At 36.9% G+C, this 26866-nt stretch overlaps 1 protein-coding gene across 1 annotated transcript in view; it reads right to left on the bottom strand.

Moving 5' to 3' along the window:
* Nucleotides 1–26866, bottom strand: part of ABCA12 (ATP binding cassette subfamily A member 12) — a 168928-nt gene that overhangs the window by 40130 nt on the left and 101932 nt on the right. Inside the window, exons 18-30 of the mRNA XM_004767004.3 lie at nt 26345–26484; nt 24241–24360; nt 21057–21147; nt 18709–18888; nt 17834–18149; nt 14500–14614; nt 8408–8737; nt 7298–7367; nt 7075–7209; nt 5515–5670; nt 4426–4612; nt 2102–2320; nt 733–929 (exon numbers count right to left, since the gene is read on the bottom strand). Of these exons, the coding sequence (XP_004767061.1) occupies nt 733–929; nt 2102–2320; nt 4426–4612; nt 5515–5670; nt 7075–7209; nt 7298–7367; nt 8408–8737; nt 14500–14614; nt 17834–18149; nt 18709–18888; nt 21057–21147; nt 24241–24360; nt 26345–26484 (2256 nt within the window). The remainder of the gene's footprint in view (nt 1–732; nt 930–2101; nt 2321–4425; nt 4613–5514; nt 5671–7074; nt 7210–7297; nt 7368–8407; nt 8738–14499; nt 14615–17833; nt 18150–18708; nt 18889–21056; nt 21148–24240; nt 24361–26344; nt 26485–26866) is intronic.

A 26866-nucleotide genomic window follows, 5' to 3' on the forward strand; every position in this document is an offset into this window, starting at 1 on the left:
GCACAAGTAAATCCTGTGATTTATGAGGGGAAGAGGCACGTTTTATGAGCTAACTGAAAAACTGACCAGAAGGAACTTTCAAAATAAACAAAGAGAAGTTCAGAAGACGTGTTATTAAACATCTAGGGCTGTTTTCTTACATGTCGGCAGTGAATACGCCTTTATGGTGCCGTATGGCTAAATGTCCATCATTTAGGGTGTGTGTGTGAGCAACTCCTTCCTTCGTCTGCTCGCCTGTCTTCATTTTCATTTTTCCTCTGTGTCTGTTTCTGTCTCTCTCCCCCACTTTCTGCACTATGAAGAAGCAATAATTTTAAAGACTTTCTGAATATTCCTCTCTGATTAATCCACTCTACTCTGATTGCTTCTTTGCTTCACATCCTGTTAGCACTTGTTTAGTCTGTTTTCAGTTTATTTTCGTTTGTGTATGTTTGGTATCTCTAATTAGATTCTAAGCTCCTGGAGGCAGAATTCGGGGCTTCAATCAGACGTACATGCTCTCAAAAAGGCCAATGAAGTGCTCAACTCACCAGGCTCAACTACACGGATATTCAGTAACTGACCCAGTAATTTAGTGGTGGGAAGAGAAGATTTGGGAGGGGAAGACCTCATCTGAGACTCTTTAATGGAGCTTCTAAACAGAAAAGGCATAAACTTGGCCTCATGCATCCCAGAGGGCAAAATTACAACTGTTCACTGTTGGGTGCAGAAGTTATAAGAAAGTACTCATACCAGTTTTGTTCTTGGATATCACATCCCATATGCTTCGGCGAGAACATGGGTCAACTCCAGTGGATGGTTCATCCAAAATGACTACCCGTGATCCACCGATAAGAGCTATAGATATGGATAACTTCCTCTTCATTCCTCCTGACAATGTTCCAACTCTCTTATGACGATGGCTATATAGTCCGGTATCTTTTAGCGTCCTTCAAAAATAATGTATGGTGGTTATTTTGGACAGATAAAATATCTGAATATTGAAAAAAATAAATAAGCACTTTAAGTAATAGGTCTTTCCTAAGCAACTATTACATGCTCAGCGAGGTACAATACACTATTGAGGATTCGTGACATAGTTTTCTTATTGTTTATCATCTAGCTGGAGGTGCAAAGTTAATACCCAGAAAACATAAAATATATGGCTCATATTTTAATTTGTTTCTTTGAAAGATATTTATGGAGGGCCTGCCTGTTTTGTGCCAGACCATGTTTTAGCTGCTGGAGGAAAGCAGTGAAAAGATAATATTCCTACCCATAAGGAGATTAGGCTCCAGTGTGTGTATGTATCAGGAGGGATGCAGATAAAATTCAGTCGAGAAACGTATTTCCAAGTATTTATAATTTGCCAGGTGGTGACAAGTGCAATAAAAATACACAAAGCAGGGTACATAAGATAAGCAGAGCCTGGGGCGTGCTATTTTAAGCATCTATTTTATATATGGTTATCCCCTCAGAGAAGGTGACATTTGATCAAAGACCAGGAAAGTAGAGGAGTGAGTCAAATGGCTGTCTGGGGAAGGCTGCTCTAAGTAGAGGAAACGATAAGTGAGAAGCGCTGTGGCCGGATCATAAGCCAGCCTGTGACTTGGTCAGTGTGCCCAGAGCACAGTGAATGGGGTCAGAATAGAAGGAGATGACAAGGGAAGTGAGACGGAGCAGGCAGGTAGGACCTCTTGGCCTTGACAAGGACATTACGGAGTTCGAACTGAGTGTGGTGGGAAGTCATAAAGGGCTTTGAACCCTGGAGTTATATGGTCTGATCTGCCATTTAAAAAGGTCACCCTGGCTGCTCTTTGAAGGATAAACTGTATAAGGGAGAGGAGGAGCCGGGTGTCCGGTTAGGAGGCTTGGCTCAGTAGAGTAGCCAGTAGAAACAGGATTTAGGGCAATATGGTAGTCTGAGATGGAGAGAGTTCTAAAGTTTGAGTATAACTGGCTGGTGAAGAGACTGACGTAAAATGTATACGATACTAGAAGAGTAGAAAAACTGAAAACCAATTGTTTTGTGACCAAATGTTCCTATTGGCATTATCACCACAGGTCGACCTCTTTTTGATAGGTGCTACCAACTCACATCCTGGTTGCTGCTATAACTGACCTTTTTACTTCCTCATGCAGCTGCTTGTTAGTCCAGTGAGGAACTTTGATGGAACCGTATAAGAGCAGGTGTTCCTTCGTAGTGAGGTAACTGAACAAGACGTCGTGCTGCATGCAGACCCCCATGTTCTTCCGCACAGTGTGGAGGTCTGTTTTGAGATCTTTCCCATAAACAAAGATAGTACCTGCTGAGGCCCCAAACAGCCCAGTCAACATGGAGCTGAAAATGAAGAACCGATAATTAGGTGTCAAACAAGCATTTAAGCTAGATCTTAGGGCTAAATGTATCTCAGTCACTAGCAAACAATATTACAGTGTATTTCCTCAGGTAAGATCAAGCTATAAAATAAAATGATATTAAATGGGAACAAACATTAAATTACTTTTAAGCTTTTAATTATTTAGAACCTTACAGAAACACTACCCAGTCTCTACCCAGTGACAATGATGCGGATGGGGCCATGGTAGCAATGATGATCACTGTTGGGCACTTTCATCTTAAGTACGCTCTTGAGCATACTTGAGCAAACTCACGCACTTCCCTGGCATCAGATGGCATCTCTAGGTCACGGAGTCTCAAATTTTTAACTCTAGCCAAGACCTCATCACTAAGTTCCAAGTTTGCACTAAACATCCAACAGACAGTAACATCTCTCTATGAGATGCCTTACAGGGTCCTCAAACTCAATGTGTTTAAACTTAATTCAGGATCTTTCTTCTCAAACCCGTGTCTCCACTGATGTTCCTCTTTTACTATATGATAAATCTATACACTGGTTGCACAAGCCTGGGATCCAGAAGCTGTGTTTGTATCCTCCTCCTATCTCTGTTCTCTACCTCTGCCAGCATGTGCCATTTTCCCAGCCACACCGCAGCACAAGCCACACCACCACTTTCTCGTGACCACATATTTCTTAACTCGCTTTCGCATGTGAAACACATCACCTTCAGTCCCTTTCTCTACACTGTGATTATTCTCGCTATCTTATCAGACGATTGCTCATCACTTTTCAGATGGTTAGTAAACCAGACAACTATTTAATATCCCTCTTTTCCAGTAAAATGTAAGCTCCACGAGTCTGGCCAAGGACCCATTTTCTCACCACTCTCTCTCTTAGTACCTAACAAGTACCTTGTACCATGTACCTAACAGACCTTAAATGACTCCCGTGGACTAAATAGGGCACAGATATTATATGCAATTCTTCCCATAAAAGCATGCTGAACTACAAACAATATACTTCAGTCTTTATATTCAGAAGAACAAAATTGAGACTTTTTCAGCTAAAATTACATCCTCTTCAAAAGCCTTCTCCATCACTTTTCTTCACTGTTTTCTTACTGCCTATTAGAAATCCTGCTTCTAAGCATTGTATGCTCCCTAGAAAGCCAACTTCGAATTTAAACAGGCCATATAAATAAGAGCAGCTGCTCATTCACTCATTTCATGACCTTCCCTTGACCCCTCTTATTTACAAAAGAAAAATTAATTTAAATATATTTTGGCAGTCACTGAGCTTACTTATGATGCTACTAAATAGGATATCCAGCAACTGACAGTTTCTCGAGGAAGGGCCAGGGCAGCCCCAGCATCTCAGCGCTGACTTCCAGTGAAGCCATGTGGAGCACTGGCGGTGAGTTGCAAAACAATTCAAAAGTATGTCACTTTAAAAACATTTGAATCTCTTCTCCTTTTGGACACAGGAAAATGCTAGTTAAATGAAGAGTCAGAAAGAATCCCATGTACTGCTCCTAGCCTTTCTGATCTATAGCTGAAAGCTGGTGGATTCTTTTCTTTCTTCATGAATCAAGGCAAGAAGCAGCTGGGGCTGAGTGTGTTTATAGCAGAGTGTGTAAACTCAAAATTATACACGGGCCAGAATAGAAATGCAAATAAATGGAACAGACTGGGCATATGAGACAGTGCAGATTTGTGGGGAACAGGAATAAATCAGAAAGCAGATGTCTCCTTTAAGAGAACAGTCACCATAAGCCCCAACCAATTGTTCCTACCTAGGACTGTGGACCCAATATTGCCAGAACTTCTTATTATCCAAGAATGTCAAGAACATTTCTTTTTATTGGGACATTTCTCCATTTTAAAATATTGACACTGAGTTAAGCATTTTAAGAAATACTGGGTGGGTCTAATCTGGCCTTTGAGCTCACAGGTTGGGACCTATGATTTAGACTCCATTCTACAGTAAACAATCTGAGCTACCTTAATCCATCTGGGAGATGTAGTAACATTTTTCTTTATGAAAGAGGTGAGGAAATATTAAGTAATATGCTTCCACAATAATAAGTGTTCAAAAAGTAACATACATTGTAGTAGTTTTCCCAGCTCCATTGGGCCCCAGCAATGAAGTAATGTGTCCTTCATAAAAGTTCAGATTGAGGTTATCAACAGCAATTTTCGAGCCATACATCTTTGTGACCCCATGCAGGGCAACCCCAACTGTGAGATCTTTAGGTTCAGGCTCAATGTTGGAGGGAAAAATGTACTCAGGACCTAGAGGGAAATCAAGAGACGAGTTATAAGCTCACAAAGGAGGAAAATGTAGCTAGAGCTAGACTTTTCCTTAATTAAAAACTGAAGACGAAAACAATACAGTCCTCTAAATAAAAGTAATTCTGAAAACAAATGATCTGTTATCTTTAGCTTCCTTCTCATCTGGTTAAAGAATGAATGAGAGTGAGGAACTGCGTTCTTTTAAGGGTGATTTCATACTTCTGTCAGAACAGGTGGTCCTAGAATACAGCATTATAATAATGAATTCTCCTTTATTCCACAGATCCCAAATATTAAAAAGACAGTCTAAGTCTTATTTCTCTGATCAGAAAAGATAACACCAGCTTATGAAAGAAGTGTCTACAAGGTGTGATTTTATAGTGACAAGGCCAGCTCAGATCTATCGTTTATAGATTCCCCATCATTGATGGCATCACAGATAGACCACAGATATGGGTCACAATTACTTTGCAAAGATGGCACTACTTACCCTACGTCAGTAAGTCATGAGCTTTCAACTATTTGTGTCCACTGTTGGTGCTGGGTTATGATAAATTATTTGTACTTGTAGCGTGGTTACTCTTTTTGACTAGTGACAGATGGCTGGAGTTAGGGATGTAGACTGTGGCCAAGGATCAAAATTTTTCTCTGTGTGTGTCTAACTGGACCACAAAGGGATCTACAATCTTGGCCTAATTAGCTCCATATGTTAACCAACTGAGCTAATGAGCCCAGAAAAAGCCACAATTTAATCTCTGTAAGAGTCTAAACACATATGTGTAGACATATTCATCCATGACGAAAAGGATGATAATTTTGCCATTTAGAAAAACCTAATTAAAATCACTAGTCATGTAAATTTTATATCACTTCTGTCATAATAATGCTTGTTGTTGACCTACTTGTCTTACTGGCAGATGGGTTGGTGTTCTGCATCATGATATTAGTAAACATAAGGCCATTGCTTTTCTCATGCTTCACTTCTGCACATCCAAATCGCTCCTTCCAATAGGAAGGAAGGACTGGAAAATACCATGGAGCTGCCATACCATATGTACCTGTAATGAAAATGTATTAGGAAGAGTAAGTATTGACTGTTAACATGAAACATCAGAAACTAAACAACAGAACATTATATATGGTTCAGAAAGTATTTTCATTTTTTTCACCTATATCAACCTAAAACGTAATCTGTTTCCAAAGTAAAGCAAAAACAATAAGCTCTCTTTTATTCTTTTTTAAAAACAGCTTCATTAAGGTATAATTACATGGCATAAAATTTATTCATCACAGTAAGTGTAGGCACAGATGATTTTTAGTAAATATAAAGTTGTGCAGCCATTATTACCATCCATGCATTAGAACCACCATTTATACATTATAGCTTCGAACAGTATTCTCATGACCATTCATAGACAACCCCTGCTTCTACCCCAAGTTTCAGACAATCACTGATTTGCTTTCTAATTTTACATTTTGTCTTTTATAAAAATTTTATATAAATGGAACAATACTCTTTTAGTCATTTAGAACATCAGGAAAATGTACGAATATCAATATGGCTGAATGGAAAAGCTCCCAAGCATGTTAAAAGTGATTGACTACTTGAGACCTAGGATGGGGGACCCAACTACTGTTTTCCATTAGAATTTAGTAAATTCTCCTTAGAATTAAGAGACCTGGGTTTTGCTTTATCACATCTCAAAAGCCCATTTGAAAAGACTGGATTCCATGCTTCTTAATCCACTCCATCCTTTAAAGGAACATCAGATTATTAACAAGACCCAAACTATAGAGAAAGCCCAATTTTCCATCAACTGATGAATGGATAAAGAAGATGTGGTACACATACACGATGGAATATTACTCAGCCATCAAAAAGAATGAAATCTTGCCATTTGCAATGGCGTGGACAGAGCTAGAGTATGTTGTACTAAGTGAAATAAGTTAGTCAGAAAAAGCCAAAGACCATATGATATAACTCACATGTGGAATTTAAGAAACAAAACAGATGAACATATGGTAAGGGAGTGAAAAAAAAGGAGAGAGGGAAGCAAACTCTAAGAGACTCTTAACAAAAGAGAACTGAGGGTTGATGGAGGGGGGTGGCCAGGAGATGAACTAGATGGGTGATGGGTATTAAGGAGGGCACTTGTTGGGATGAACACTGGGTGTTGTATGTAAGTGATGAATCATTGAATTTTATACCTAAAACCAATATTGCACTGTATGTTAACTAAAATTTAAATAATAAGATAAAATAAATAAAGGAAAGTTAGAGAAAGAATTCACCAGTGCATTATCTCATCCTGGAAAATTATGGTTAGTTCTGGGATTTAAGCTGTTGTTGTTGTTTTCTTCTGAGACTATGTATGGCAAATCAAATAACAGAAAATATATCTTAATTGATTTATAATTATGAAAACTATAGAAAAATATATCTGTAGGAAGTATGATCATACCTGGGAACACATTCCTGACATACCAAGCAATAAGGAAATAAATGAAAGAGTCAGCTAGGATCAGACAGCACAGCCAGCCAAATGAGGTGGTATCATCCTGAACAGGTGAACTATACATATTTTCCCACTGAAGACCTAAAAAGTGAACACATGTATTTATTCCCCTGTGACACATACTGCAATCGTGAATGCTAACACCCAGTTTTAAAGGAAGCGAGCCTACCAATGCCTTGCTCCTCATATCTTGCAATGTACTGACTTGCATAACTGAATGCTGTTGGGGACAGCAGACTCTGTGAAGAAAATAAACAGCAATAATAGTTCTTATAGATTTTGTACAAGAGGGATTCAAACATACTTAAAACTTTGGACTTTATATAGGTAAAATAAACACTAACTCTCTAAGCATATTTAAAAACACAGAGGTCCCTTACCAAGCCTACTACCACTCTGAAGGAAGAGAAGAATAGCAGAACACAAAAGCAGGAAAATCACAACTTGAAAAATATTTGTCAAAAATCTAAACTATATATCTACACGTAGTATGTTGCTTAGCAATTTATAAACCAGGTAATTACAGGGTAGTGCAATGTTAAGACTAAAATCAAATAAATAGGAGCCAGAAGATGTTTTTACTGCATAAATTGATTACAGGTAACAGAGCTATGAATGAAAATATACTAAACTATGAATTGACTGAATACATATAATGCAACACATTAGAAATTTAATATTTTAACCCAAAGCAATCAATGTTAAATGAAAGTTATTTAACACATAACCATAAACATCAAAGTTTCAATATGACTCTCAATGAGATTTATTTTCCTGCTTTCCAATTTTCAAAGTATTCTTAATGATTTCATTAAATTGCTTAAATTAATTCAATAGTTTGGAATTGAAACAGGCAGAAAAATATAATCAATCAAAATTGATTATCTACTGTCACTGCATTTGTCTTTATGCCTGTAAGTAATATTGTATGTCATGAAAACCATGAAAATTACTCATATAGGAGAATAACTCCAGTAATAAAGGTTTTAAGGTATTTAAGGACCAGCATGAGAGAAGTCAGAATTTTTAATGATCGTTAAAAATGTACTCTTTTTTCAGAAATTATTTCGTAACAGTGCTGTTAAGGAAAGTCTCTTTTTCATTGTTTTATGCTTGTACAGTATACAATAATACAATGTACAGGATACATTAGGACAGCTAAGATTATTTTGCAATCACAGAACTTTACAGTTAGATAAATGAACTTTAAGAGTCTAAAAATGTAAGAAGAATCGATTCTTATCCCACCCTGGCCATTCAGTTGTGACAACTGACTCACCATGAATACTTTTATGACATAGCTCAACTCATTCTCCACTGTAATGAGAACAATAAATGGAAAAAAAGCAATGATGTAGATGAGACTTCCAATAAGGGCTGCAATGTTGGTGTTATTGAAGAAGACACTGATAAGGTAGCTCATGGCAATAACTGAGAAGCTATAGTCCGAAAAATACAGGAACAAGATGAACCCATTTGTTTTAGGAAGAATATCACCAAATTTGAGTATAATGATGAGGATGACGATGGTCACCAGTAAAAATCCAATGCTCTCTATAAGCCAGGCAAAAAAGTGGCTGCAAGAGTTCACACCCATCATCTTCATGTACTGCAAAAAGGAAAAAGTGTTAGCCACTTTTTGAGCTGATATTCTCTCAAATAGCAATTATTTCTGCACCATGACAAAATGCCCATGAGATTCTACATATATATGGAACTAGACATCTTAATGATTTTCTTAAGTTAAGGATTTGTCCGTGTTTGCTATGAAAATTTAATATGACCATGTATATCAGCCCATTTTAAATGATATGCTTTCAGAATGCCCCAGTATAATGGATGATTTGGAAGGCGAGGTTCTTTTTTCTCCAATTTCATTTTATAACTAGTATCTAACTGATGTACCCAGATTAAATTAGTTTAGAATAGATTACCAAAATTTATTGTGTCTCCTGCAGAATTTTACAACATGAGTTTGACATTTGTACAGTCATGAATATTTCAAGCTCATAGAAAAACTTGGTTTATTTCAAATTTGGTGTAGGAACGAGATAATAAAACTCCATTTTTTTTTAACAAAACATTAATGGACAACACCATCAGTACTCTTGTTCTTGAGAGAAACAGAATAAACCTGACTCCTAAGAATTCAAACATGGAAATTTTGAAGGGAGACTTTCTGCCTTTTGGCAAAGCTTACCCATCCTAAAGATCACTGGGAATTTAGGGCAGTTTGTCATTTTTTCTTCCAAAAAGACATTCATGCACCCAAAATGAACTCATGTATCTGAGATCATCGATACCTCTCTCTCAATTTATATTCTTTAATAACTCAGTGATATCTCCAGAGATCAAGTCATTCCACCAACATAGAAAAAGAGACCAGCATGATGTGTTTGAGCATTAACTCAAAGGGACTCTGGAAGATCTAAATTCCCCTGGATCTTCATTGTCTTGCATTTGGTGACATGTTGCACTTCAGGGGAACCTGGATATCCTGGTTTCTAGTTTTACAATACATGATTAATACTAAGCTTATGAATCAGTCTATTTTTTAAAAAAAGAAAAGAAATGCTCCACTAACAGCTTTATAATCCAGTATCTTGGGTAAAATCAAGGATTTTCAATGTCTTCCATCTTTAAAACTAACTTGTCTAGGAAAAAAAAAAAAAAGGGAATGTGCCGAATCTTTTGCTCTACACATAAAATAGTGAATTTTACTTTCTGCCTTTGCAACTTATCACATTTTGATAACTTTGCTGCTTCTCTTGTTACCATGGAAACAGCTACCTGACTGCCAACAGTCTAAGCTGTGGGCCTTAAGCTAATCACCACTAAGAAAAAGCCTGTGACTTTTCCTCTTAACTTTGCCCTCTTCCTCACCCTCCTCCCTCCTTACTGCTTCTCTCCTCCCAGGCCTCCACCCTTTGCAGTAAAGACTCAACTTATGTTTCCACAGGAATGGAAGTGTGGGTCAAAGTAAAAAAAAAAAAAAAGAAAGAAAGAAAGAAAGAAAGAAAAACCAGTATGGAGCGAAGATGCACTATGGAAGTTTTCCTCCGGATGCTACGCATCTATCATTGAAAACAAAATTACATTTTGGAATGAGAAAAATGAGAAAATATCTCACAGGTCTTATTTTCGAAATTATCTCTCTGCTCCTCAGCCCATTTGAGAAAATTACTGTGTCATGTTTGATGACTGCATTTCAGAGACACTTGCCTGTTCAAATATGATCATGATACGCTAACTCTTTTTATTTGCCTTTCCTGTTTGAGATTTAACTGAGTTTATAATTCACTGGGAAGTTAGGAGACCTCCATGACTACTCCAAAGCTAATATTCACCACCTAATTTCATGTGCCTTATGCAAAAAATATCTTCTCTCCAATAGCAGCGTGTGTCAACAGGAGATAATGTCAATATATTTCACAAGGTGGGTATAAAATATCTAGGACACTATCAAGGACATGAAATAAAGCTGCTTGGTGTATACAAACATGTTCTCCTTCCCCAGCAATTGATAGCTGTAATATAAAACACTTACATATCTAGAAAACTCTCCATTCATAGCCTTATTAAAAGATAATCTGGCAAACCTGAAGACCAGACTAAAGGTGTTTATCACTGTAATTCTGAAGTTTTCAAGACTCAAGATCAGATTCCTATTCCTGAGAGTTGGTAAAAGTTGGAGAATGATCACTGCTTCTTACTGAAATGGTCTGAGGTGCTCCCAAAAGTGTTCACTATTTAACATTCTAGCATGAAACCTGAGTGTGAAACTTCAGGATTTTATGCCACGAGGAGAACAGCTGTTATTCATAAAAAGAAAGAGCAATGAGAGCATGTAAGTCAGCCATAAATTATCCAGACTCACTGCCAACTTCGTTATAATAAATAAGACTAAACTTGCTTATGGAAGATGGCCCACGGAGAACGTCTGGCTATGGTTTCTGGATGTCGTTAGATGCTCCTCAGAGTGACATACGTCAAGTGCCAGGTCTGCAATCAAAGAATCACTTGTCTCCAGCCTCCCAAACCTGCCTGCAGCAATTCATCAATATCTGATAACCTGTTGCTCAAGGAAAACCCCTCTACACAGTGGCCAGAGTTTGCTCCAGTTTATGGCAGAAAATAATGAGAAGAGATTCTGAGAGATTTGGGATAAATGTGCTGTCACATTCAAGAGAAGCTTATGCACAGGGATTGACATTAATGCTTTCAGGAAAAGAAATCACAGATATTCATATATGTCAAGCACTAATTTATAAGGAATAATACCATTTTCTACCTTAATTAAAATTTTTTTTCCTAACACTAGATATTTATATTATTGTTTTATAGTAAGATATAAAGGATGGTGTGATCACTGCCTGAAGTCTTCCAAATTGCCGCCGGCATGATGGATAGTGTCTATTAAGAAGGCATGAGCACTGTCTAATGTGGAACACCCGAGGACTAAAATCCCTTACTTAATTCTTGGTAACATCTCTCCAGATATGTTAGACTATCTATCTGAACTGAGAAAGAACAACTCCAAATTTTGTCTCCAGCTGAATATAAGCACTAAAATCCCCATAAATGATTTATATTAGAAGTGAACTCATAAATCAAGAAAATAAAGTGAAAAGGTATTTTTTGGGTGTGTTGTAAATCAGTTTTTGTAGAGCTTTGATATTTTAATTGTCAAAAGCAAGGAACACAGAACAAAACCCAACTGAAAGCCATTTCAAAATAGTTTCTTCTTTTTTTTTAACTACCGGCTTAATGTCATTGACAAACTTATTGGGCATTAATATTTGTGCTAATTCCTTTAACAAGTTAAAGGAATTCACTGGAGTCATACTATAACAAGGTCAAGGATTAATGGCTTCATTGAAAGAGCAACTAACTCGGTTTTCTTGCCCAGGTTTAAGAACAGTTACAGAAGGAAAAAGGTTTTTTTCCTTTTTGTTTTTTTGGTTTTTTTTTTTACCTTTTTTTATTTAATTGGAATGAGAAGGGTGTAAGGAATTAAAAGCCTCAGAACTTAGTGAATATAAAAATGATGATATTAAAAAGTGATTTTGAGTCTCTGGCAACCTAAGAGATTTTCCATTATCATCTTTAAAAGTCTTTAAGGGTCTATGCTACCAAAATAAGATTGTGAGAGGGAAAGGAGCTATGCTGTGGAAAAGGACTGATTGAAAGTCAAGACATTTGAGTTCCAGAACCAGATCTACCACCAACTAGCTCTGCCTTTTCTAACAAGTCACCTCTCACTTAATAGGCTTAGCTCTTTCACTTCTAAAAAGGAGGTAAGATAAGAACCATGGGCAGTATGGGGAGGCTGAGCAGGAGGCACTGAGAATATTCCACTCATTCCACCCCCGGTTCCATCAAGTCATCTCACCAATAGACTGCACTCCTTTGAATTTAGGATGCTGCTGATTTCAAGACATGCCATTATTTGACATGGGAGCAAGAAAGGGAAATCACCACCACATAAATGATGACGCCTTATCAAATGCATCCCAATTTCAAATGCTTTAAGAGGCAAGGAAAAAAAAAATCTTGACCTTAGAACTGATAAAATATGGGATGACTGAATGCCTTTCTTGTTGCGGCAGTGAGAGAGCCACCTTCTGGAAATGTATTGCTGAGTTAAGTCTAGATGGTAAGACTTAGAAAGTTTAATGGACTGAGCCCAAGTGAATTGGGAGACTCAAAGCCTGATTCTCTGATTCCAAACTCAGTGATCTTCCACTTTACGACTTTGACCCCCAAATCAGGTAGTTAAATTCCGAAAGTAGGTTCATGTAAAATGAAGACACAAAGCTACCAAACAGAAACTGGTCCATCCTTAAAAGTACATCTTTCGTGTCTTCAGTTAAGAAAGAACACTTCACTATGCTTTGATTTTTTTTTTTTTTTTTTTTTTTGGTAGCATCCACAGATGCACTCAAATAGCATCATCTTCAAACACAAAATACAGAGTGTGTATAATAGATACACAATAGAATACTTATATTTACTGTGTGTTTCTACCACAAATACTATTTTTAAGGGAGATATTTATTTTGAAGTAGAAAAGAACTCCGTTTTTACCACAGTTTTTGACTTTAAAGTTTCCCTTTAATCTCTGAAGGCTTATTTTTGAGTACCAGGAACCTGAAAGAGAACTGTAAGAACAGGTGCTTGCAACCAAAATTCTGGTTTAGGGCTTGGATTCAAGTTTCTAAGTTGGAATGAAGAAAGCATTGCACACAGGCTTGAATACAACAGAGCTCAAGCCAGTCGATGAAGGGTTTACCAGATTATAACTGAAATGTAAAAATGCAGCTGTGAGGCTCAACCGGAATTCCAACAGAAAAGGTAGGAAGGAGAGGTTCGAACTCTAGGCCATGCTGCTACTGAGCTCACAGAAACACGGAGCAGTGATTTGTACCTCGTGAGGAGAAAGAATCAATTGCCTGGAAGCATGGGCAAAGTCGGTCTGGAAAGCGCGAGTGGGCTACCAGGTTACTCTAACCTCATTTTGTCAGACTGTCAGCCAGGCCTTGCAATAATTACTGTGCCCCAGTTTTGAAGTGTTTCTGCTTTCTTTTCGCTCCATGAGTGAGTGTAAGAACGGACTCATTACAGGATGGGCAGATAACATAGTTCTTATTCCAATCCCATCTCCAAATCACCCAATGCTGTCTCATGAATTCTAAAAAGAAGAAGATATTCGGGATTTGGAGATAATGGTGAGGAACGTGCTGCAGCAGAGATCACGCGTTTCATCCCAGGTCCTGTGTTTCGTCATTACATTATTAACCTAGTCAGGAGCATAACATGAAATTCTTAGTCGCTGTAAATTATGAGTCAGTGGAAGATAGAGGAGAAGATAATCGAAGGAGACAAGGTATACCGGAAAGAGAATTTGCTTCTTGAGAGCTGAAATAAGCCATCTGTCTGTCTATGACTATGTCTGTGTCTACGTCCATACATCTCTATCTATTTTCATTTACACTCATTTAGTTACCATGCCAACAGACTTCCTGCCTTACTAGTTATTACTGCTATTATTTAAACTTCCTGCGTTAGATCCTGAGTCCTATAGGAACTTCTTGGACAAAATTACTGTTAGGATCATAAATTGTACTCAGATTTTATTCAGAATTATTTATATTTCGCTATCTAGAGGCACTTACAAAATGACTTCTATGTAACTTTGTGAGAAAACAAAATATTGCCATATCAGCTGCCTTTATGATTCATGAAGTATTTTTCTTTTTAAATTCATGAGGACCGGGTCAGGCTTTCTGAGTTTGTATAGGCATGATGAAAATCATACTGATTATTACACAAACAGATCTTACTCATAATAAGAGGAGACTCTCAACATACCTCATGAAGCCGGAGATCTTTCTCATAAACAAGCTTTTTTACAAATGCAGCTATAAATACAACCCAGGCAACCATGAGCACAATTGGAAGAGAATAAGAGACACTGGTTAGGAAGCTGTAAAAACAAAACAAAAAAAAAAACATAAAAACAAAAATTCAGCGACCCAAATGAGTATCATCTATACAGACTGTAATATATAAAGAATACATCCCTTCTTGGAGTGAAATTATACTCCTGTTTTGAAATTGAGAATAGTCACTGATATTGCTCCTTTATTTATGAAGTGTGAGGCTGACTTAATAGTACGTCCATGATTTTCTTGTTGTAATGTTGCAAAAGTGAAAAACAGCTCTGGATTGTTAGATAAAATTACCATATTGTTTAGAGTGTGTCTGAGTATGTCCTGTCTAGGAAAATAATTATTACATAGATATAATTGCAAAGCTCAAAACTGTTCTGTCTAAACGAAATTCTTATCTAAAAGGCAGATTATAAAATTAGATGATGATTGGTTTATCTAGCTAAAAGCTATATCCTCTTAAATTACTGTATTTATCTACTCTTTAGAAGCTCATAGTTATTATTAAACTAAATTTTCCAAAATGAAATAAAATAAAACTCATAGCATTCAATTTAAAATGCAAACAAAGAACTTGGATTCCTCAAAATAATGCTCCAGGAGATGTTTCATACACAGTATAGCAATGTCTTTTCTGATAATGTGCTAAACTAGGCAGTCAGTAGAAGGCTTCATCAGTCTCCAGATATATTCCTGAGTGGTGTGCCCATGATACCAGACAGTTCCAATGCAGTGTTTCTCAAAATTAACCATCATCATAATCACATGAAGGGCTTATTAAACCACAAATTTCTGGGCCTCGCCCATAACCTTCTGATTTATTAAATCTGGGGTGGGATATAGAATTTGCATTTTTAATTGGCATTTAAAATGCCAATTTAAAATGCAAATTCTATATCCCATAGAATATATAGAATTCTGTATGTTTATGCTGTTGGTCCAGGGACCATAGTTTGAGACTCACAGTTCTGACACTAGCCACCTTTCTATGAGGTAAGGCAAATGAGTAGCTTTCAGTGAGAGGAACTCTAAATTGACCTATTTTCCATAGCAGGCTCCACTGACATTTTCACTTGGAGAATGGTACCAAGGCCATTTCCTTTTCACTCTGTAAGGCTAAGGAACTACCTTCAAGTTCCTCATGAAACATGCAAATATTAATGGAACATGACATAATCATCATTCATTGTAACTTTAGCATCAGAAGTATATCACCATCAAAGACATGAGGATTATTTGTTTGTTTGTTTGTTTGGTGAGGAGACAGTGAGGGTTGGGGCATGTCCAATTTTTTTGGATCCTGGGAAACTGTCTGGCATGGGGTAGGCACTTAAACAATATTTGTTGAATGAATTTTCTCTTGGTTCAGGTCCAGTCCTAATGGAGTTTCTGGCCCTAGAATTAGGCAACAGCCCTCATTCATTAATAATGTATCCCCTGTAATGTTTCTTCCAAGTGACTATGTATTTTGATTGGTTTGTCTTAGGTTTCATTTAATATAAGGAGAAAATGCTGGTCTCCTAATTGAAGGACCAGTAAGGTACTGGGCTATACAACTTTGGACACTTCACTTAACCCTTTTGGATTTCAGTTTTTTTCATCAGGAAAATATGGTTAATGATACCTGCTCCTGGGGCACCTGAGTGGCTGCTCTGCCTTCAGAGCAGGTCATGATTTCAGGGTTCTGGGATTGAGTCCCACATCGGGCTCTCTTCTCAGCAGGGAACCTGTTCCCCCGCCCCCTGCCCACCTGCTTCTCTGCCTTCTTGTGATCTCTGTCAAATAAATAAATAAAATCTTTAAAAAAAAGATACCTGCTCCTGCTAACCTTACTTAGGTTGTTGGGCAGAACAAAGGAAATAACGTATGTGGGAGCTATGCATGCAATAAAGAGTTTACATGTATGTGGGAGATACTATGATCAAACTCTCCCATGAAGAAGGCAGAGTACAGTTACTTTTCTTCTTAAAAAAGAAAATCCAAGTACCCACCATCCGAGGTGCCAAAGTTTGCAAGGGGAAAAAGATGAGCCGGAAAATAGATGAGAATTTTCTTTTAATTGAACCCACAGGTCTTTACTATTCACACAGGCCGTTGCGGTTCACATACAGTTCAGGCTGCAAGGAACTGACTGGCCTCCACAATGAGCTGCTAACCTTGACAACCCACGGATGGAATCCTCATCCGTCTCTCCGTATCACCGCCACACAGAGGGTTACATGACCTCATTTCATCTACAGCTCTTGAAGCACCCAAACGAAATAGATACATCAACAGAAAGAAAAATGAAAAAAATAAAAAAATAAAAAGTCCAGAACCATCTGAATTGAATATAAACTGCAGTAATTGGGCTGGATAACAAGTGCAATTTCTTTAAAGGAATATATTCAGCCTCCAACTTCTACACAGACGGACTGTGGTCAGAGTGGGATAGCCAGTCACTGCTATTCAACTGGTAGATCACTGACCACTCAAATTCAGTTATCTAAAAGATGGTCTTTGCATTTTTTGTCCATTTAACAAACATTTTATTAATTTTTATTTTTATTTATTTAGTAGAGAGAGAGAGAGAGAGCAAGAACAGGGGGAGAGGCTGAGGGCGAAGCAGTTCTCCCTGCTGAACAGGGAGCCTGAGGTGGGGCTTGTTCCCAGAACCCTGGGATCATGACCTGGGCCGAAGGCAGACACTTCACTGACTGAGCCACCCAGGTGCCCCAGCAAACTATTTTAGATGAAGATTCCTAGCAAGTGGATTGGTACTGCATAATATAGTTTCAGATAGCATAATATTTATCTTAGAGATCAACTGATGTGTTTTATCAGAATTCTTCCTTAAGACTGGCCATGCATTTGTGGATTTTTAATAAAATTTGAGAGTTGGAAGAGATGTTAAGATTGTCTTGTTTAGAGAACGGGAAGACCAGTAGAGAGTGGGTAGCATCGAAATTATGCAGCTCTACACTGAGGTCTGGAGTCTAATTCTCCTGATTCAAGGACCAGAGTCCATGGAAAGCTAAGGGTTATGATTAAGGAAATCTAAATCATTTGGTAATGAACTTGACCATCATTCTGCTAACAGTGAGCCACAGTCATGGAGCTGTGCATGTGGTGTGGACCCTTTCCTGGAAACAAGCATTAGACAAAAATTTCATGGAAGAGATCTCTTTCACTTGATCCATGTGAATGAGTATGCAGAAATGAGGTCTCAAAAAACTGGCTGGCTGTTAAAAGGTGCTCCAGCCACCCAGACTTACTTGTCTTTCATGTAGCAGGGGTACGGAATCGCCTGGACCTGGACTGCTACTTCCTGGGAGTTTCTTCCAGTCTGCAATTCAATGATTGCTCTCTCAATACTATCCTGTAAGTACACAAAAGCCCTGCCATAGATCTGGTTATGTGATGGAGAATTGTGTGGCCCTGGGGCCCAAATCTTGGTCCTTATGCTTCTTGTGGTCTGTGCAGTCTTGAGACTCATGCGGATGGTATATTTTATGACAGGAGGAAGAGAGACATTTTCAGAGTCATAGCCTCTGTGCCGGCTTCTGTTAGAAGGAAGTTTAAAAATAACACCTAAAAATAAAAAGGCAACAACAGCAGAAAGGTTATTTTATGGTTGACATTATTCATTGTTTGCAGGGTACACTCAGGGGGCAGCCAAACAGGCAATTGAGTTTGTAATGTGACAGTAAGTTCAGGCTCCTAATTTACAGAAAAGATGGCTAATTGGAAGTGACAACTTCAGAGATTCGAAGCAGGAGTTTGAGAATATAATTACAAACTAAGTGGCCAGATTAAATATATCACTCTAAGCCACTTAGTAAAATTAAAAAAAACACAATAAAATGAATAATCCTGACTGATTATGGACTCAACTTCACCCTGTAACTATGTAATCCGTTTCAGTCTTCATTTTAACCATGCCAACAAAATCACACATTTGTGGAAGTCTCGTCAGACAATATAGTGGGTTGACTACATGAAAGGTTTTCATTTCTAAGGACATCAGAGGGGACGGTGACCCTCCCCCCCTTCAGACTACTTTCCTGAGTTCTCGATGAAAGGGGTGAGGGAAGAATTTGGCCAATTTTAGTACAAAGAGAAACTCAAACTCTAGTAGAATAACACTTACTTCCAAAGAGTTCGTTGCTTTTGTAAAGCCTTTTGGCCTCTCTCTCCATTTCATCTATGCTTTTTGCTGCCTGAATACGGTCATATAATACACAGGAGGAAATATTTACTGTCAGGGAAGATAGCGTGTTGAGATGATCAATGATGTCAATGCTGTTTTCTAATTTCAGCCTTAGAATATCTAAAAAAGCAAAGCAAAGCAAAACAGACAAAACATACAATGTTTTACTGTAATGTTTCTAGTAGTAATGATACAAAATACTGGCTTTTTGGTCAGTACCTGCCATTATACTAGATTAGGAGTAATAGGAAGTTGTAGAATTTACTAGAATTTACTCTAAAATATCTGGTAATAAAAATATCTAGTAACACCTGCAAAAATGTGTCCAGGTGTACAAATATTCACTGAAGAGAATGCTGAGTTGGTACCAATAAAAGTAGACCCAAGTTCAAAGAGTGATATAAGCTAACTTAAAAATATATTCCACTCCAATTTACTTAACCAGTGACTAAAGATAAATAATTAAAAAAAATACATCTACATTTAGTCAGGAAGAAAACTAGAGATGAAAGTTTCCAATAAATGGACACACTTACTTTGTTCAGGGAATGTGAATGTAATAAACAAAGGAAAATCTATGTAGAATGTGTAGAACAAATAAACTGTACTATTCAATAAGTTGTGCTACAGAATCATTTCCTAGGAGACTGTGAGAATCTATGCCACATAGTGAACAACTTTCTAAAACTGTTTGATTTAAAACCTCATGTGAGTTATCTCTATTGATATCTGTATTAATCTAGACAAAATGATCAAGATTTTATTTCAGGTAATTACTCTGGAAGAAAGAGGATTTAATTGCTCTTCAATTCCATGATTCCTTATGAGGAAATCAACCGAGACAAAGGGTAAATATGAAATTGCAAGTTAATAAATCACTTGGCCAATTAAATTTTCACTGACTTGATCGTCATGAATACCAAGAATGTTGTATCATAAATCCTGCCTCACAAAACCCAAACATGACTCTTCCACAGTCCAATGTAAAACTTAATTTCTCACAGAGGGCAACTTATTAAATTCATTTCTCAGTAGAATTTAAAGTGAAATGGTTTGTTTGATACAGACATTGGTTGGGGGAGGGGTAAAACTGTGGTTGAACAGTGGCCTCCAGCGGCCACTGGAAATCAACACAACACCAACGATTCCTTAGACATGTGGGCAGAGAAGAGCAAGGAAGAGCTATGAGGGTCAGTGCTCCCTCAGTTCAAACTACATAAAACTCTTAGATATTAAGTTATATATACAATTATATGAACATCAACTCTCACTGTTACATTCATTTTAGTCTAATTTTAAATTCTAGAACTCCCCTCCTATATTTCAAGTTAGGACGTTAAAACTTATATAAGAACTTTGTAGTATATTTCTCATATTTTGATCAAATGGTTTCTTACCCAAATTATACTTTTAGAGAATAAATACACTAAATCTTTCTTTAATCAAAGTCAGTCAACTATCATACAGGGCACACAACTATATACAAGACAAATGTAAGCAAAATGCTTCCCGACTGGTTTACACCCTATGTCACTTGTGTCCCAATAGCACCAGGAGGGAGGAGGGGCACTTGCTCTACTGCAGCCAAATTCAGATGTTTTCAATCCCTTCCTCATACCTGTGGTTGCATAGCAACAGTGAATCAGACACAGACTGAATTAGATGTCTTGCATCCCTTAGGTTGAAGGTGGGGATGTGGCAGAGGGAATGCATAAGTTCAGACAGCTTCCTTTGATCCTCTTTGCCTGTTCCTTTTAAGAGGATCCAACCTTGAATACTGATTTACATTTATTTTCTTTTGAGTCTCTTCATTGCTTTGTTTTGCTTTTGCTAACTGAGTAACTTCTTCCAGGTACATTCTGGGTTAGTCAAAGTGGTAAGAGGCCAGCGGAGATAAAATGTTAAATACAGCCAGACAGAAAACATTCATCTTCCTTTGTCCTTAAGGACCTGCTTTTCATCAAGTTATCAAAAAAACAAAACAAAACAAAAAGTGTCCTCTTATTTCTAGCAACCTACCAACCTACCAATGATTGTAGGAAAGGCTGCGTTTACATGAAGTATATAATTGTTGAAACTAACTGCAGATACTGGGTATCCAAACAGTTGTTATGACCTGCAATTATACAACTATCTGGGGAAAAAATGGATAGATATATCCAGGATTCCACTTAGAATAACTAGCTAAAAATCAAATACAGAAGAAAACAAAAAGTTTTCAAATGCAACCATGGCTCTCACATTTCTGACATGACTAGTGAATGAAAGTTTTGTGAATCTGGACTTACCGAGTTCATCTATCTGTTTTAATAGTTCAACAGCATCGAGTCCCACGGAGAATTTCACAAAAACTTGCACAAAGGGGTTCCTTAGAGTATTCTAATGAATAATAACAGGGACTCAGTTTCAATACAAGACGAAAAGATGTCTCATCATTGTCTCTCTAATAATACCTGTGGTGAGATGAGTGACCACCACTCGGCATTATCAAGGCATCACCTTGTGGTGCTCGCATACAAATCCTTGAGAAAGAAAGAGAAGGTACATAGCTGCTAACGACTAGAAAGGCTCGGTTCTTCTTATCTATAGACACAAATTGGTCAGCACACTAAAGTAGCCAGATCAGACTTTACTATTTTTTTTAAGGTTTTAAAAAGTAGAGCTATTTTATTTAAATATTTTGAACATTGTTTCTCTAATACAGGATCCTAAGACTTTCTTTTCAACCAATATGAAGCAGCAGATCTGACTTTAATGATCAACAGTAAGAAATGATATTCAACGTAACAGTCGGTTTACCCATGGATATTACATCATCTGTTTTTTGATACATGCTGTATACAACTGTAGTGGTTGAATTTCATAGTTGAATTTTGATCAACTGAAACAAACTAAAACAACTTTTAAAAACTGTGATATCTACATGGAATTTCGTATCATAGCTGACTGGCATCCTTCTTCTGCTACTTCCCAGCTAGGGGCTCTCAGCCAGCACTCAGCTTTTTCCAGTTTCATGCTACGTTTCTGTAAAGCAGGGATGAATAACTCATCAGAAAAGTCAAACGTAAATTGCTATAATATCATTTTATATTGTAAAAAGCACAATTATGTGAACATAGAAAAATGAACTGATGATAAAACTTAATGCTATATCTATGGAAAGACTAAAATTTTTTTAAAAAGCATAAATGCTCTGAAATATGAAGACTGTCATAGCTATCTTCCAAATGAGGAGACATAGCTTCTACCACTGTAGAAGGACAACTAGGTAACACTGAAGTGTTATTGGGAGGTAGGCACTGTCTAATACAGTTTACCTTAATTTTCTTGCACAATTTTCCGTAACACCTTGAGATCTCCTAAGGACACAAAATTAGTAAAGTCCATGGAGAAATTTGGAGGCAGAGAATTCAACTTGATTAAAAAAAATGTTTATCTTAAAAAAAAATGTTTATCTTATGTGTTAATTCATGGGCTAGTTTTTGTGTGAGCCACACTTAAGTTGGTTTTGCCTTTAGAGGACAAGTCAGTACCTTTTATTATTCTGTCCTTCCTACCAAGATCTTCAATTTTGTTTTCATGGAGATACATGATTAAGAATAGTATGTATTAACAGCATATACACAATAGAATTAATCACTAAATCCATAGGTGCTTTGGGGTCTAAGAGTAGTTGGCAGTATGTAGACCAATGACCATGACACAGCTCATATCGCGCTAACCCAAGTTCTTTAAAGTCTCACAATTCACCAGGAAGTATTTGTGTGCCAAGGGAAAAACTGAATGAGAGCATCAGTAATAAACAATGCACTGTGTTAGTTCCAATTCAGAGACGATCCACCCAGCCATACGGCCAAACTCCCACCGTTCCTTCTGCAATCTGTCCTAGGACACATGATACTATTTTTATACGCTTCTACACACAGGAACCTAACAAATCTGTGCGATGGCTATGAAGACACTCATTTTTAAGATTACATAAACTGTAGATCGAGTGTCTTATGTCTTTTGCCTAGCGGTTCACAGTGGCAAAACCAGGTGTGATGTTAAAAGCTTTAAATTTCAAGTTCTGTGTACATTTGTAGAAATAAGTTTGTCCTCAATGGCTGAGAATAATGATTGATTTTGGTCTAGAACAGAATAAAGTTGCTTCCAATAGATGATCATGTCCATTGGTTCTCCACAGCAAATTACTGCACTTTGAAACTATTAAGCATACATCATGTCCTCCGTTCACTCACTGCTTTAGGCAACAAAACCTTCCTTAATAAAATCATGTATGTAGGTTTTGTTTTGTTTTGTTTTTTTCTGTTCCACAGGAAAAAAAGATTAGGAAAAGAGGAGCAATCTTCCATTTAGGAAATATGTATGTCAATAAAGTACTACTTCGTCACTGTCTTCATTACAGATTCATACAAAAAAAAAGGCCACTTAAAATGAACATACTTAAAATTAGAGCCAAATTTAACAGTAAATTGTGGGAAAGATGTTTGATGAAAGTTTACTTTTTTATATTAATTATTGTTTCAGATATGTATTTTTTATAATTCATGTATTATATGTAACAAAAGCCAGATTATAATTGTAACTATCCACAAATTAGTCAAAACAAAGACTGAACATAGTATCTTTGGGGCGTAACTTTTCTGACAAAGTTCTGTGCTACAAATCCTTTATTCTACGTTTAGCTTCTTGAATATGATTATAAAAAGGCCTTTATGGGGAGGGAGGCAAATATATTTTAGCTCTCTATCAATTTTCCTTGGGTCTCTCAGTACTTTGCTGTGCAAGCCACCCTCTCTTGAACTTCCTGTGTCGCTTGCCTTCCTTCCAGTTTTCTCTTCTCTCGCTGGTAACAGATCTGACTTTCCTCCTCCATCGTTACTTGTTAACAGCTCTGTTTGTGACTGGACCATTTCTCCACATTATTTTCATCATCTTCAGAAAACTCCACATCTTTTGCAAGAATTGCCAATTATATGTTTTAACCAGTGTACATTGTATTTGGGCTGCACTGTCAAATCTTTAACCTAGAGTGTCTTGTGTTTCAACCAAAGAACTCCCTGAACTTAATGTTCTTCTCCAGAATATTAATATTTTAGGAACTCTGGTTCTGTCAAGATAGCAAAAAATAATTTAAAGTGGAGGAACAAATAAAATAAGGGTCTTTTAAGTAGTTTTTACTGCACTTTAGTTTTGGAAAACAAGAACTAAGTCACTATTTATGCCTCAAGTTCAACCTGTAAAAAGGCTATCTCTGAACTACAGAGAGAGGACGGACCATGGGAGAGGAGATGATCCTGAATGGGAGCGACTCATCTGTTGCCCTGTCTCAGACTCTTTCTCTGGAGGAAAGGAAATTTCATCTATTTAATATGGATTCTGAGTTACTATCTGCCCATTCCCGTGATGAAGGTGATTAAATTCTCGAAGAACTGTAACTCCGACAGAAGAGAAAGAGCCATTTCCTACCTGGAGCACAGGAATCGTCTGGTTTAACAGGTGGAAAGAATTCATGAAAAGGGGCGAGTTATCCATCCACTCTTGAGACTTTTCCCTTAGTTCTGCCAGTTCCCTCAGAGTCTTATTAGACTAAAAGACAAAGAAACAAAAATAGATCTGGTCCATTATTGTTTTTTTTCTATATAGCAGAAGCTATCTTAAAGTTGTTTTGTTATATAGCTTTAAGAAACACTTCTAAAAGGTGGAGCTAGTTAAAAAAAAAAAAAAAAAAAGTGTCAGAAATTTCCCACATGGTCAGAAGTTTTTAAATGGCAGCTTTTCATCAGGTCAAGAGATCACTTTTAAAAATTCTGGAAAATGTAGGGTTTGCTTCACTGTCCACAATGAATTTACAGTCAAGATGAAGTCATACTTTCTAGAGTTCCCAGAAGTTATTCATTTTTTTCCAATGATACACTTAACTTTACTACTATAGAAACATCGAGTTCAAGGATATGAGAAGCATGCTTCCATAAACTGCTGGTGGAAATGGGTGTGTTATACCCTCATTTGGAAAGCAATCTGACAACAGTCATTAAATAAAATACATTATTCCTCGATCCCTCAATCCTGAACAATCATCTCACTGTAATAAAATACCAGTGTTTAAATAATATGCATGAGAGTATTTGTTGTCACATTATTTACATTAGCACAAAAATAAAAAGGAAACACTGGAAACAAAATGAATGCCCACCAATTGAAGACTGGGTCAGTAAATTCTATGGTATGAAAAAGTCTGCAATTTTCAAAAAGAATGAATTAAACTATACCAATTGAGTTGGAAGAATTCCCACAAGGTATTGTGTGAGTAAAGTAATATGTAGAAAAACATTATAATGTAACCTCATTTAATTATGCAAAAATGACCAAAAAACTGCATATGAATGTATGTATAGCATAATAACCTATAAAGAGTTAGAGAAACGTGCATAAATTATAGAAAAAACACATCTCTAAATGCTAAAAGTCAAAGTTACATAAAAGAAAGAGTAAGATCAAGAGGAGAGGAAAAGAGAATCAAACAAAGAAGAAAGACAAAAAATGACTAAACTCAGGGAATAAGCAGGTAATGACTTCATTTATGCAAAAATTATAAAGAAGTATAGCCAATAAAGTAAGATATTAAAATACAAACAACAGAAACCAGTGATGAACTCATGTCCATTTTTATATAGACCTAAAATAATGTTATATTCACCTAGATTATGGTCTAATGACCAAGTAAGGGTAAAGCAGAGATTTCTTTCTTTTTTTTTTTTACTTTCACTCTATCATTTTAAAAGTAGGCTTATAATTCAAGTCATTAAAGCTAACTTTAAAAGTTGGAGAGAAATGTAATTATGGTTCAGTTAGATGGTAAGTAGTTACTATTAATAATATCTTTTACAACATCTATCTCTTAGGTAAATAGAACAAGTTGAATTGTACAACCTGATATGAAGTCAATAATTTATAATCTAGCGACTGTTTTGTTCAAACTAGTTATAAAATACTCTAATATTATTTTTACTAGTGCTATTATTTTTACACACTCTGGAAATTAGACACCAGGGACGCCTGGGTGGCTCAGTTGGTTAAGCAGCTGCCTTCGGCTCAGGTCATGATCCCAGCGTCCTGGGATCGAGTCCCACATCGGGCTCCTTGCTCCGCAGGGAGCCTGCTTCTCCCTCTGCCTCTGCCTTCCACTGTCTGCCTGTGCTCGCTTTCACTCTCTCTCTGACAAATAAATAAATAAAATCTTTAAAAAAAAAAAAAAAAAAAAGAAATTAGACACCAGTTGTAGAAAAATTTTCTGTCATTGGAGATAAGCTGAAAAATCTGAGGTCTTGCTTCAACTAACCTCATTCTCAAGGGTCAGCACAGTTCATGCCTCTTCAAAGGGCTACCAACCAATCTACATTGTTTACACATATACAGGGCAGAGTTTGAGAATTAAGAGTTTCAGAAAGCTAAGGGTAATCGTAGGTAAGATATAAACAAAGCTCAGTCAGTTACAGTAAATTTGGAAGTTGATTACTTTAAAAATCATCTTAGTACTCTAAACAGAAACTTTGAGTTATAATGGTCAAACCTTTTCCATTATTGCCTTTGTGATGGGGGTATATGGTGCATACAAAATTTTTCCCAACAACATAGGTTTCAAGAAAGCCCAAATCACAGGTCCAGCAGGCATATTAATGATGTCTTTATAAAGGGAGAAGCAAAATGGTGCTAGAAGGGAAAAGTGAATAAAACCATTTAGTATGTGTATCTAAAATCTATTTCCTTATTGTAAATTGACACAGATTATTGTTATCACACCCAAAGATACATGCCTTATACTTCCCTTACCATTAACAGTTGCGAGGCCTCTGGTATCAAAGTAAGAAAGTGCAGTGACCACTATTTTTTTTTTTAGGTGTGAAAGTTTAACTCAGAAAACAAGCCTACAGTAAGACATGGCATTTTGCCAAGATAAAAAGGCTGAAAATCACATTCCAGAATATCTTCCAACGGATCCACCTCACCAGGGCTTAATTTAAGAACATATTCAAAAATCTGCTACTAGGATACTAGTACCAGATACTAAGAGTTGGTCCATGAATGCTGAATG

Source organism: Mustela putorius, unplaced genomic scaffold (assembly GCF_011764305.1).
Source record: "Mustela putorius furo isolate JIRA1106 unplaced genomic scaffold, ASM1176430v1.1 tig00000275_pilon_pilon_pilon, whole genome shotgun sequence".
Lineage (NCBI taxonomy): Eukaryota > Metazoa > Chordata > Mammalia > Carnivora > Mustelidae > Mustela > Mustela putorius.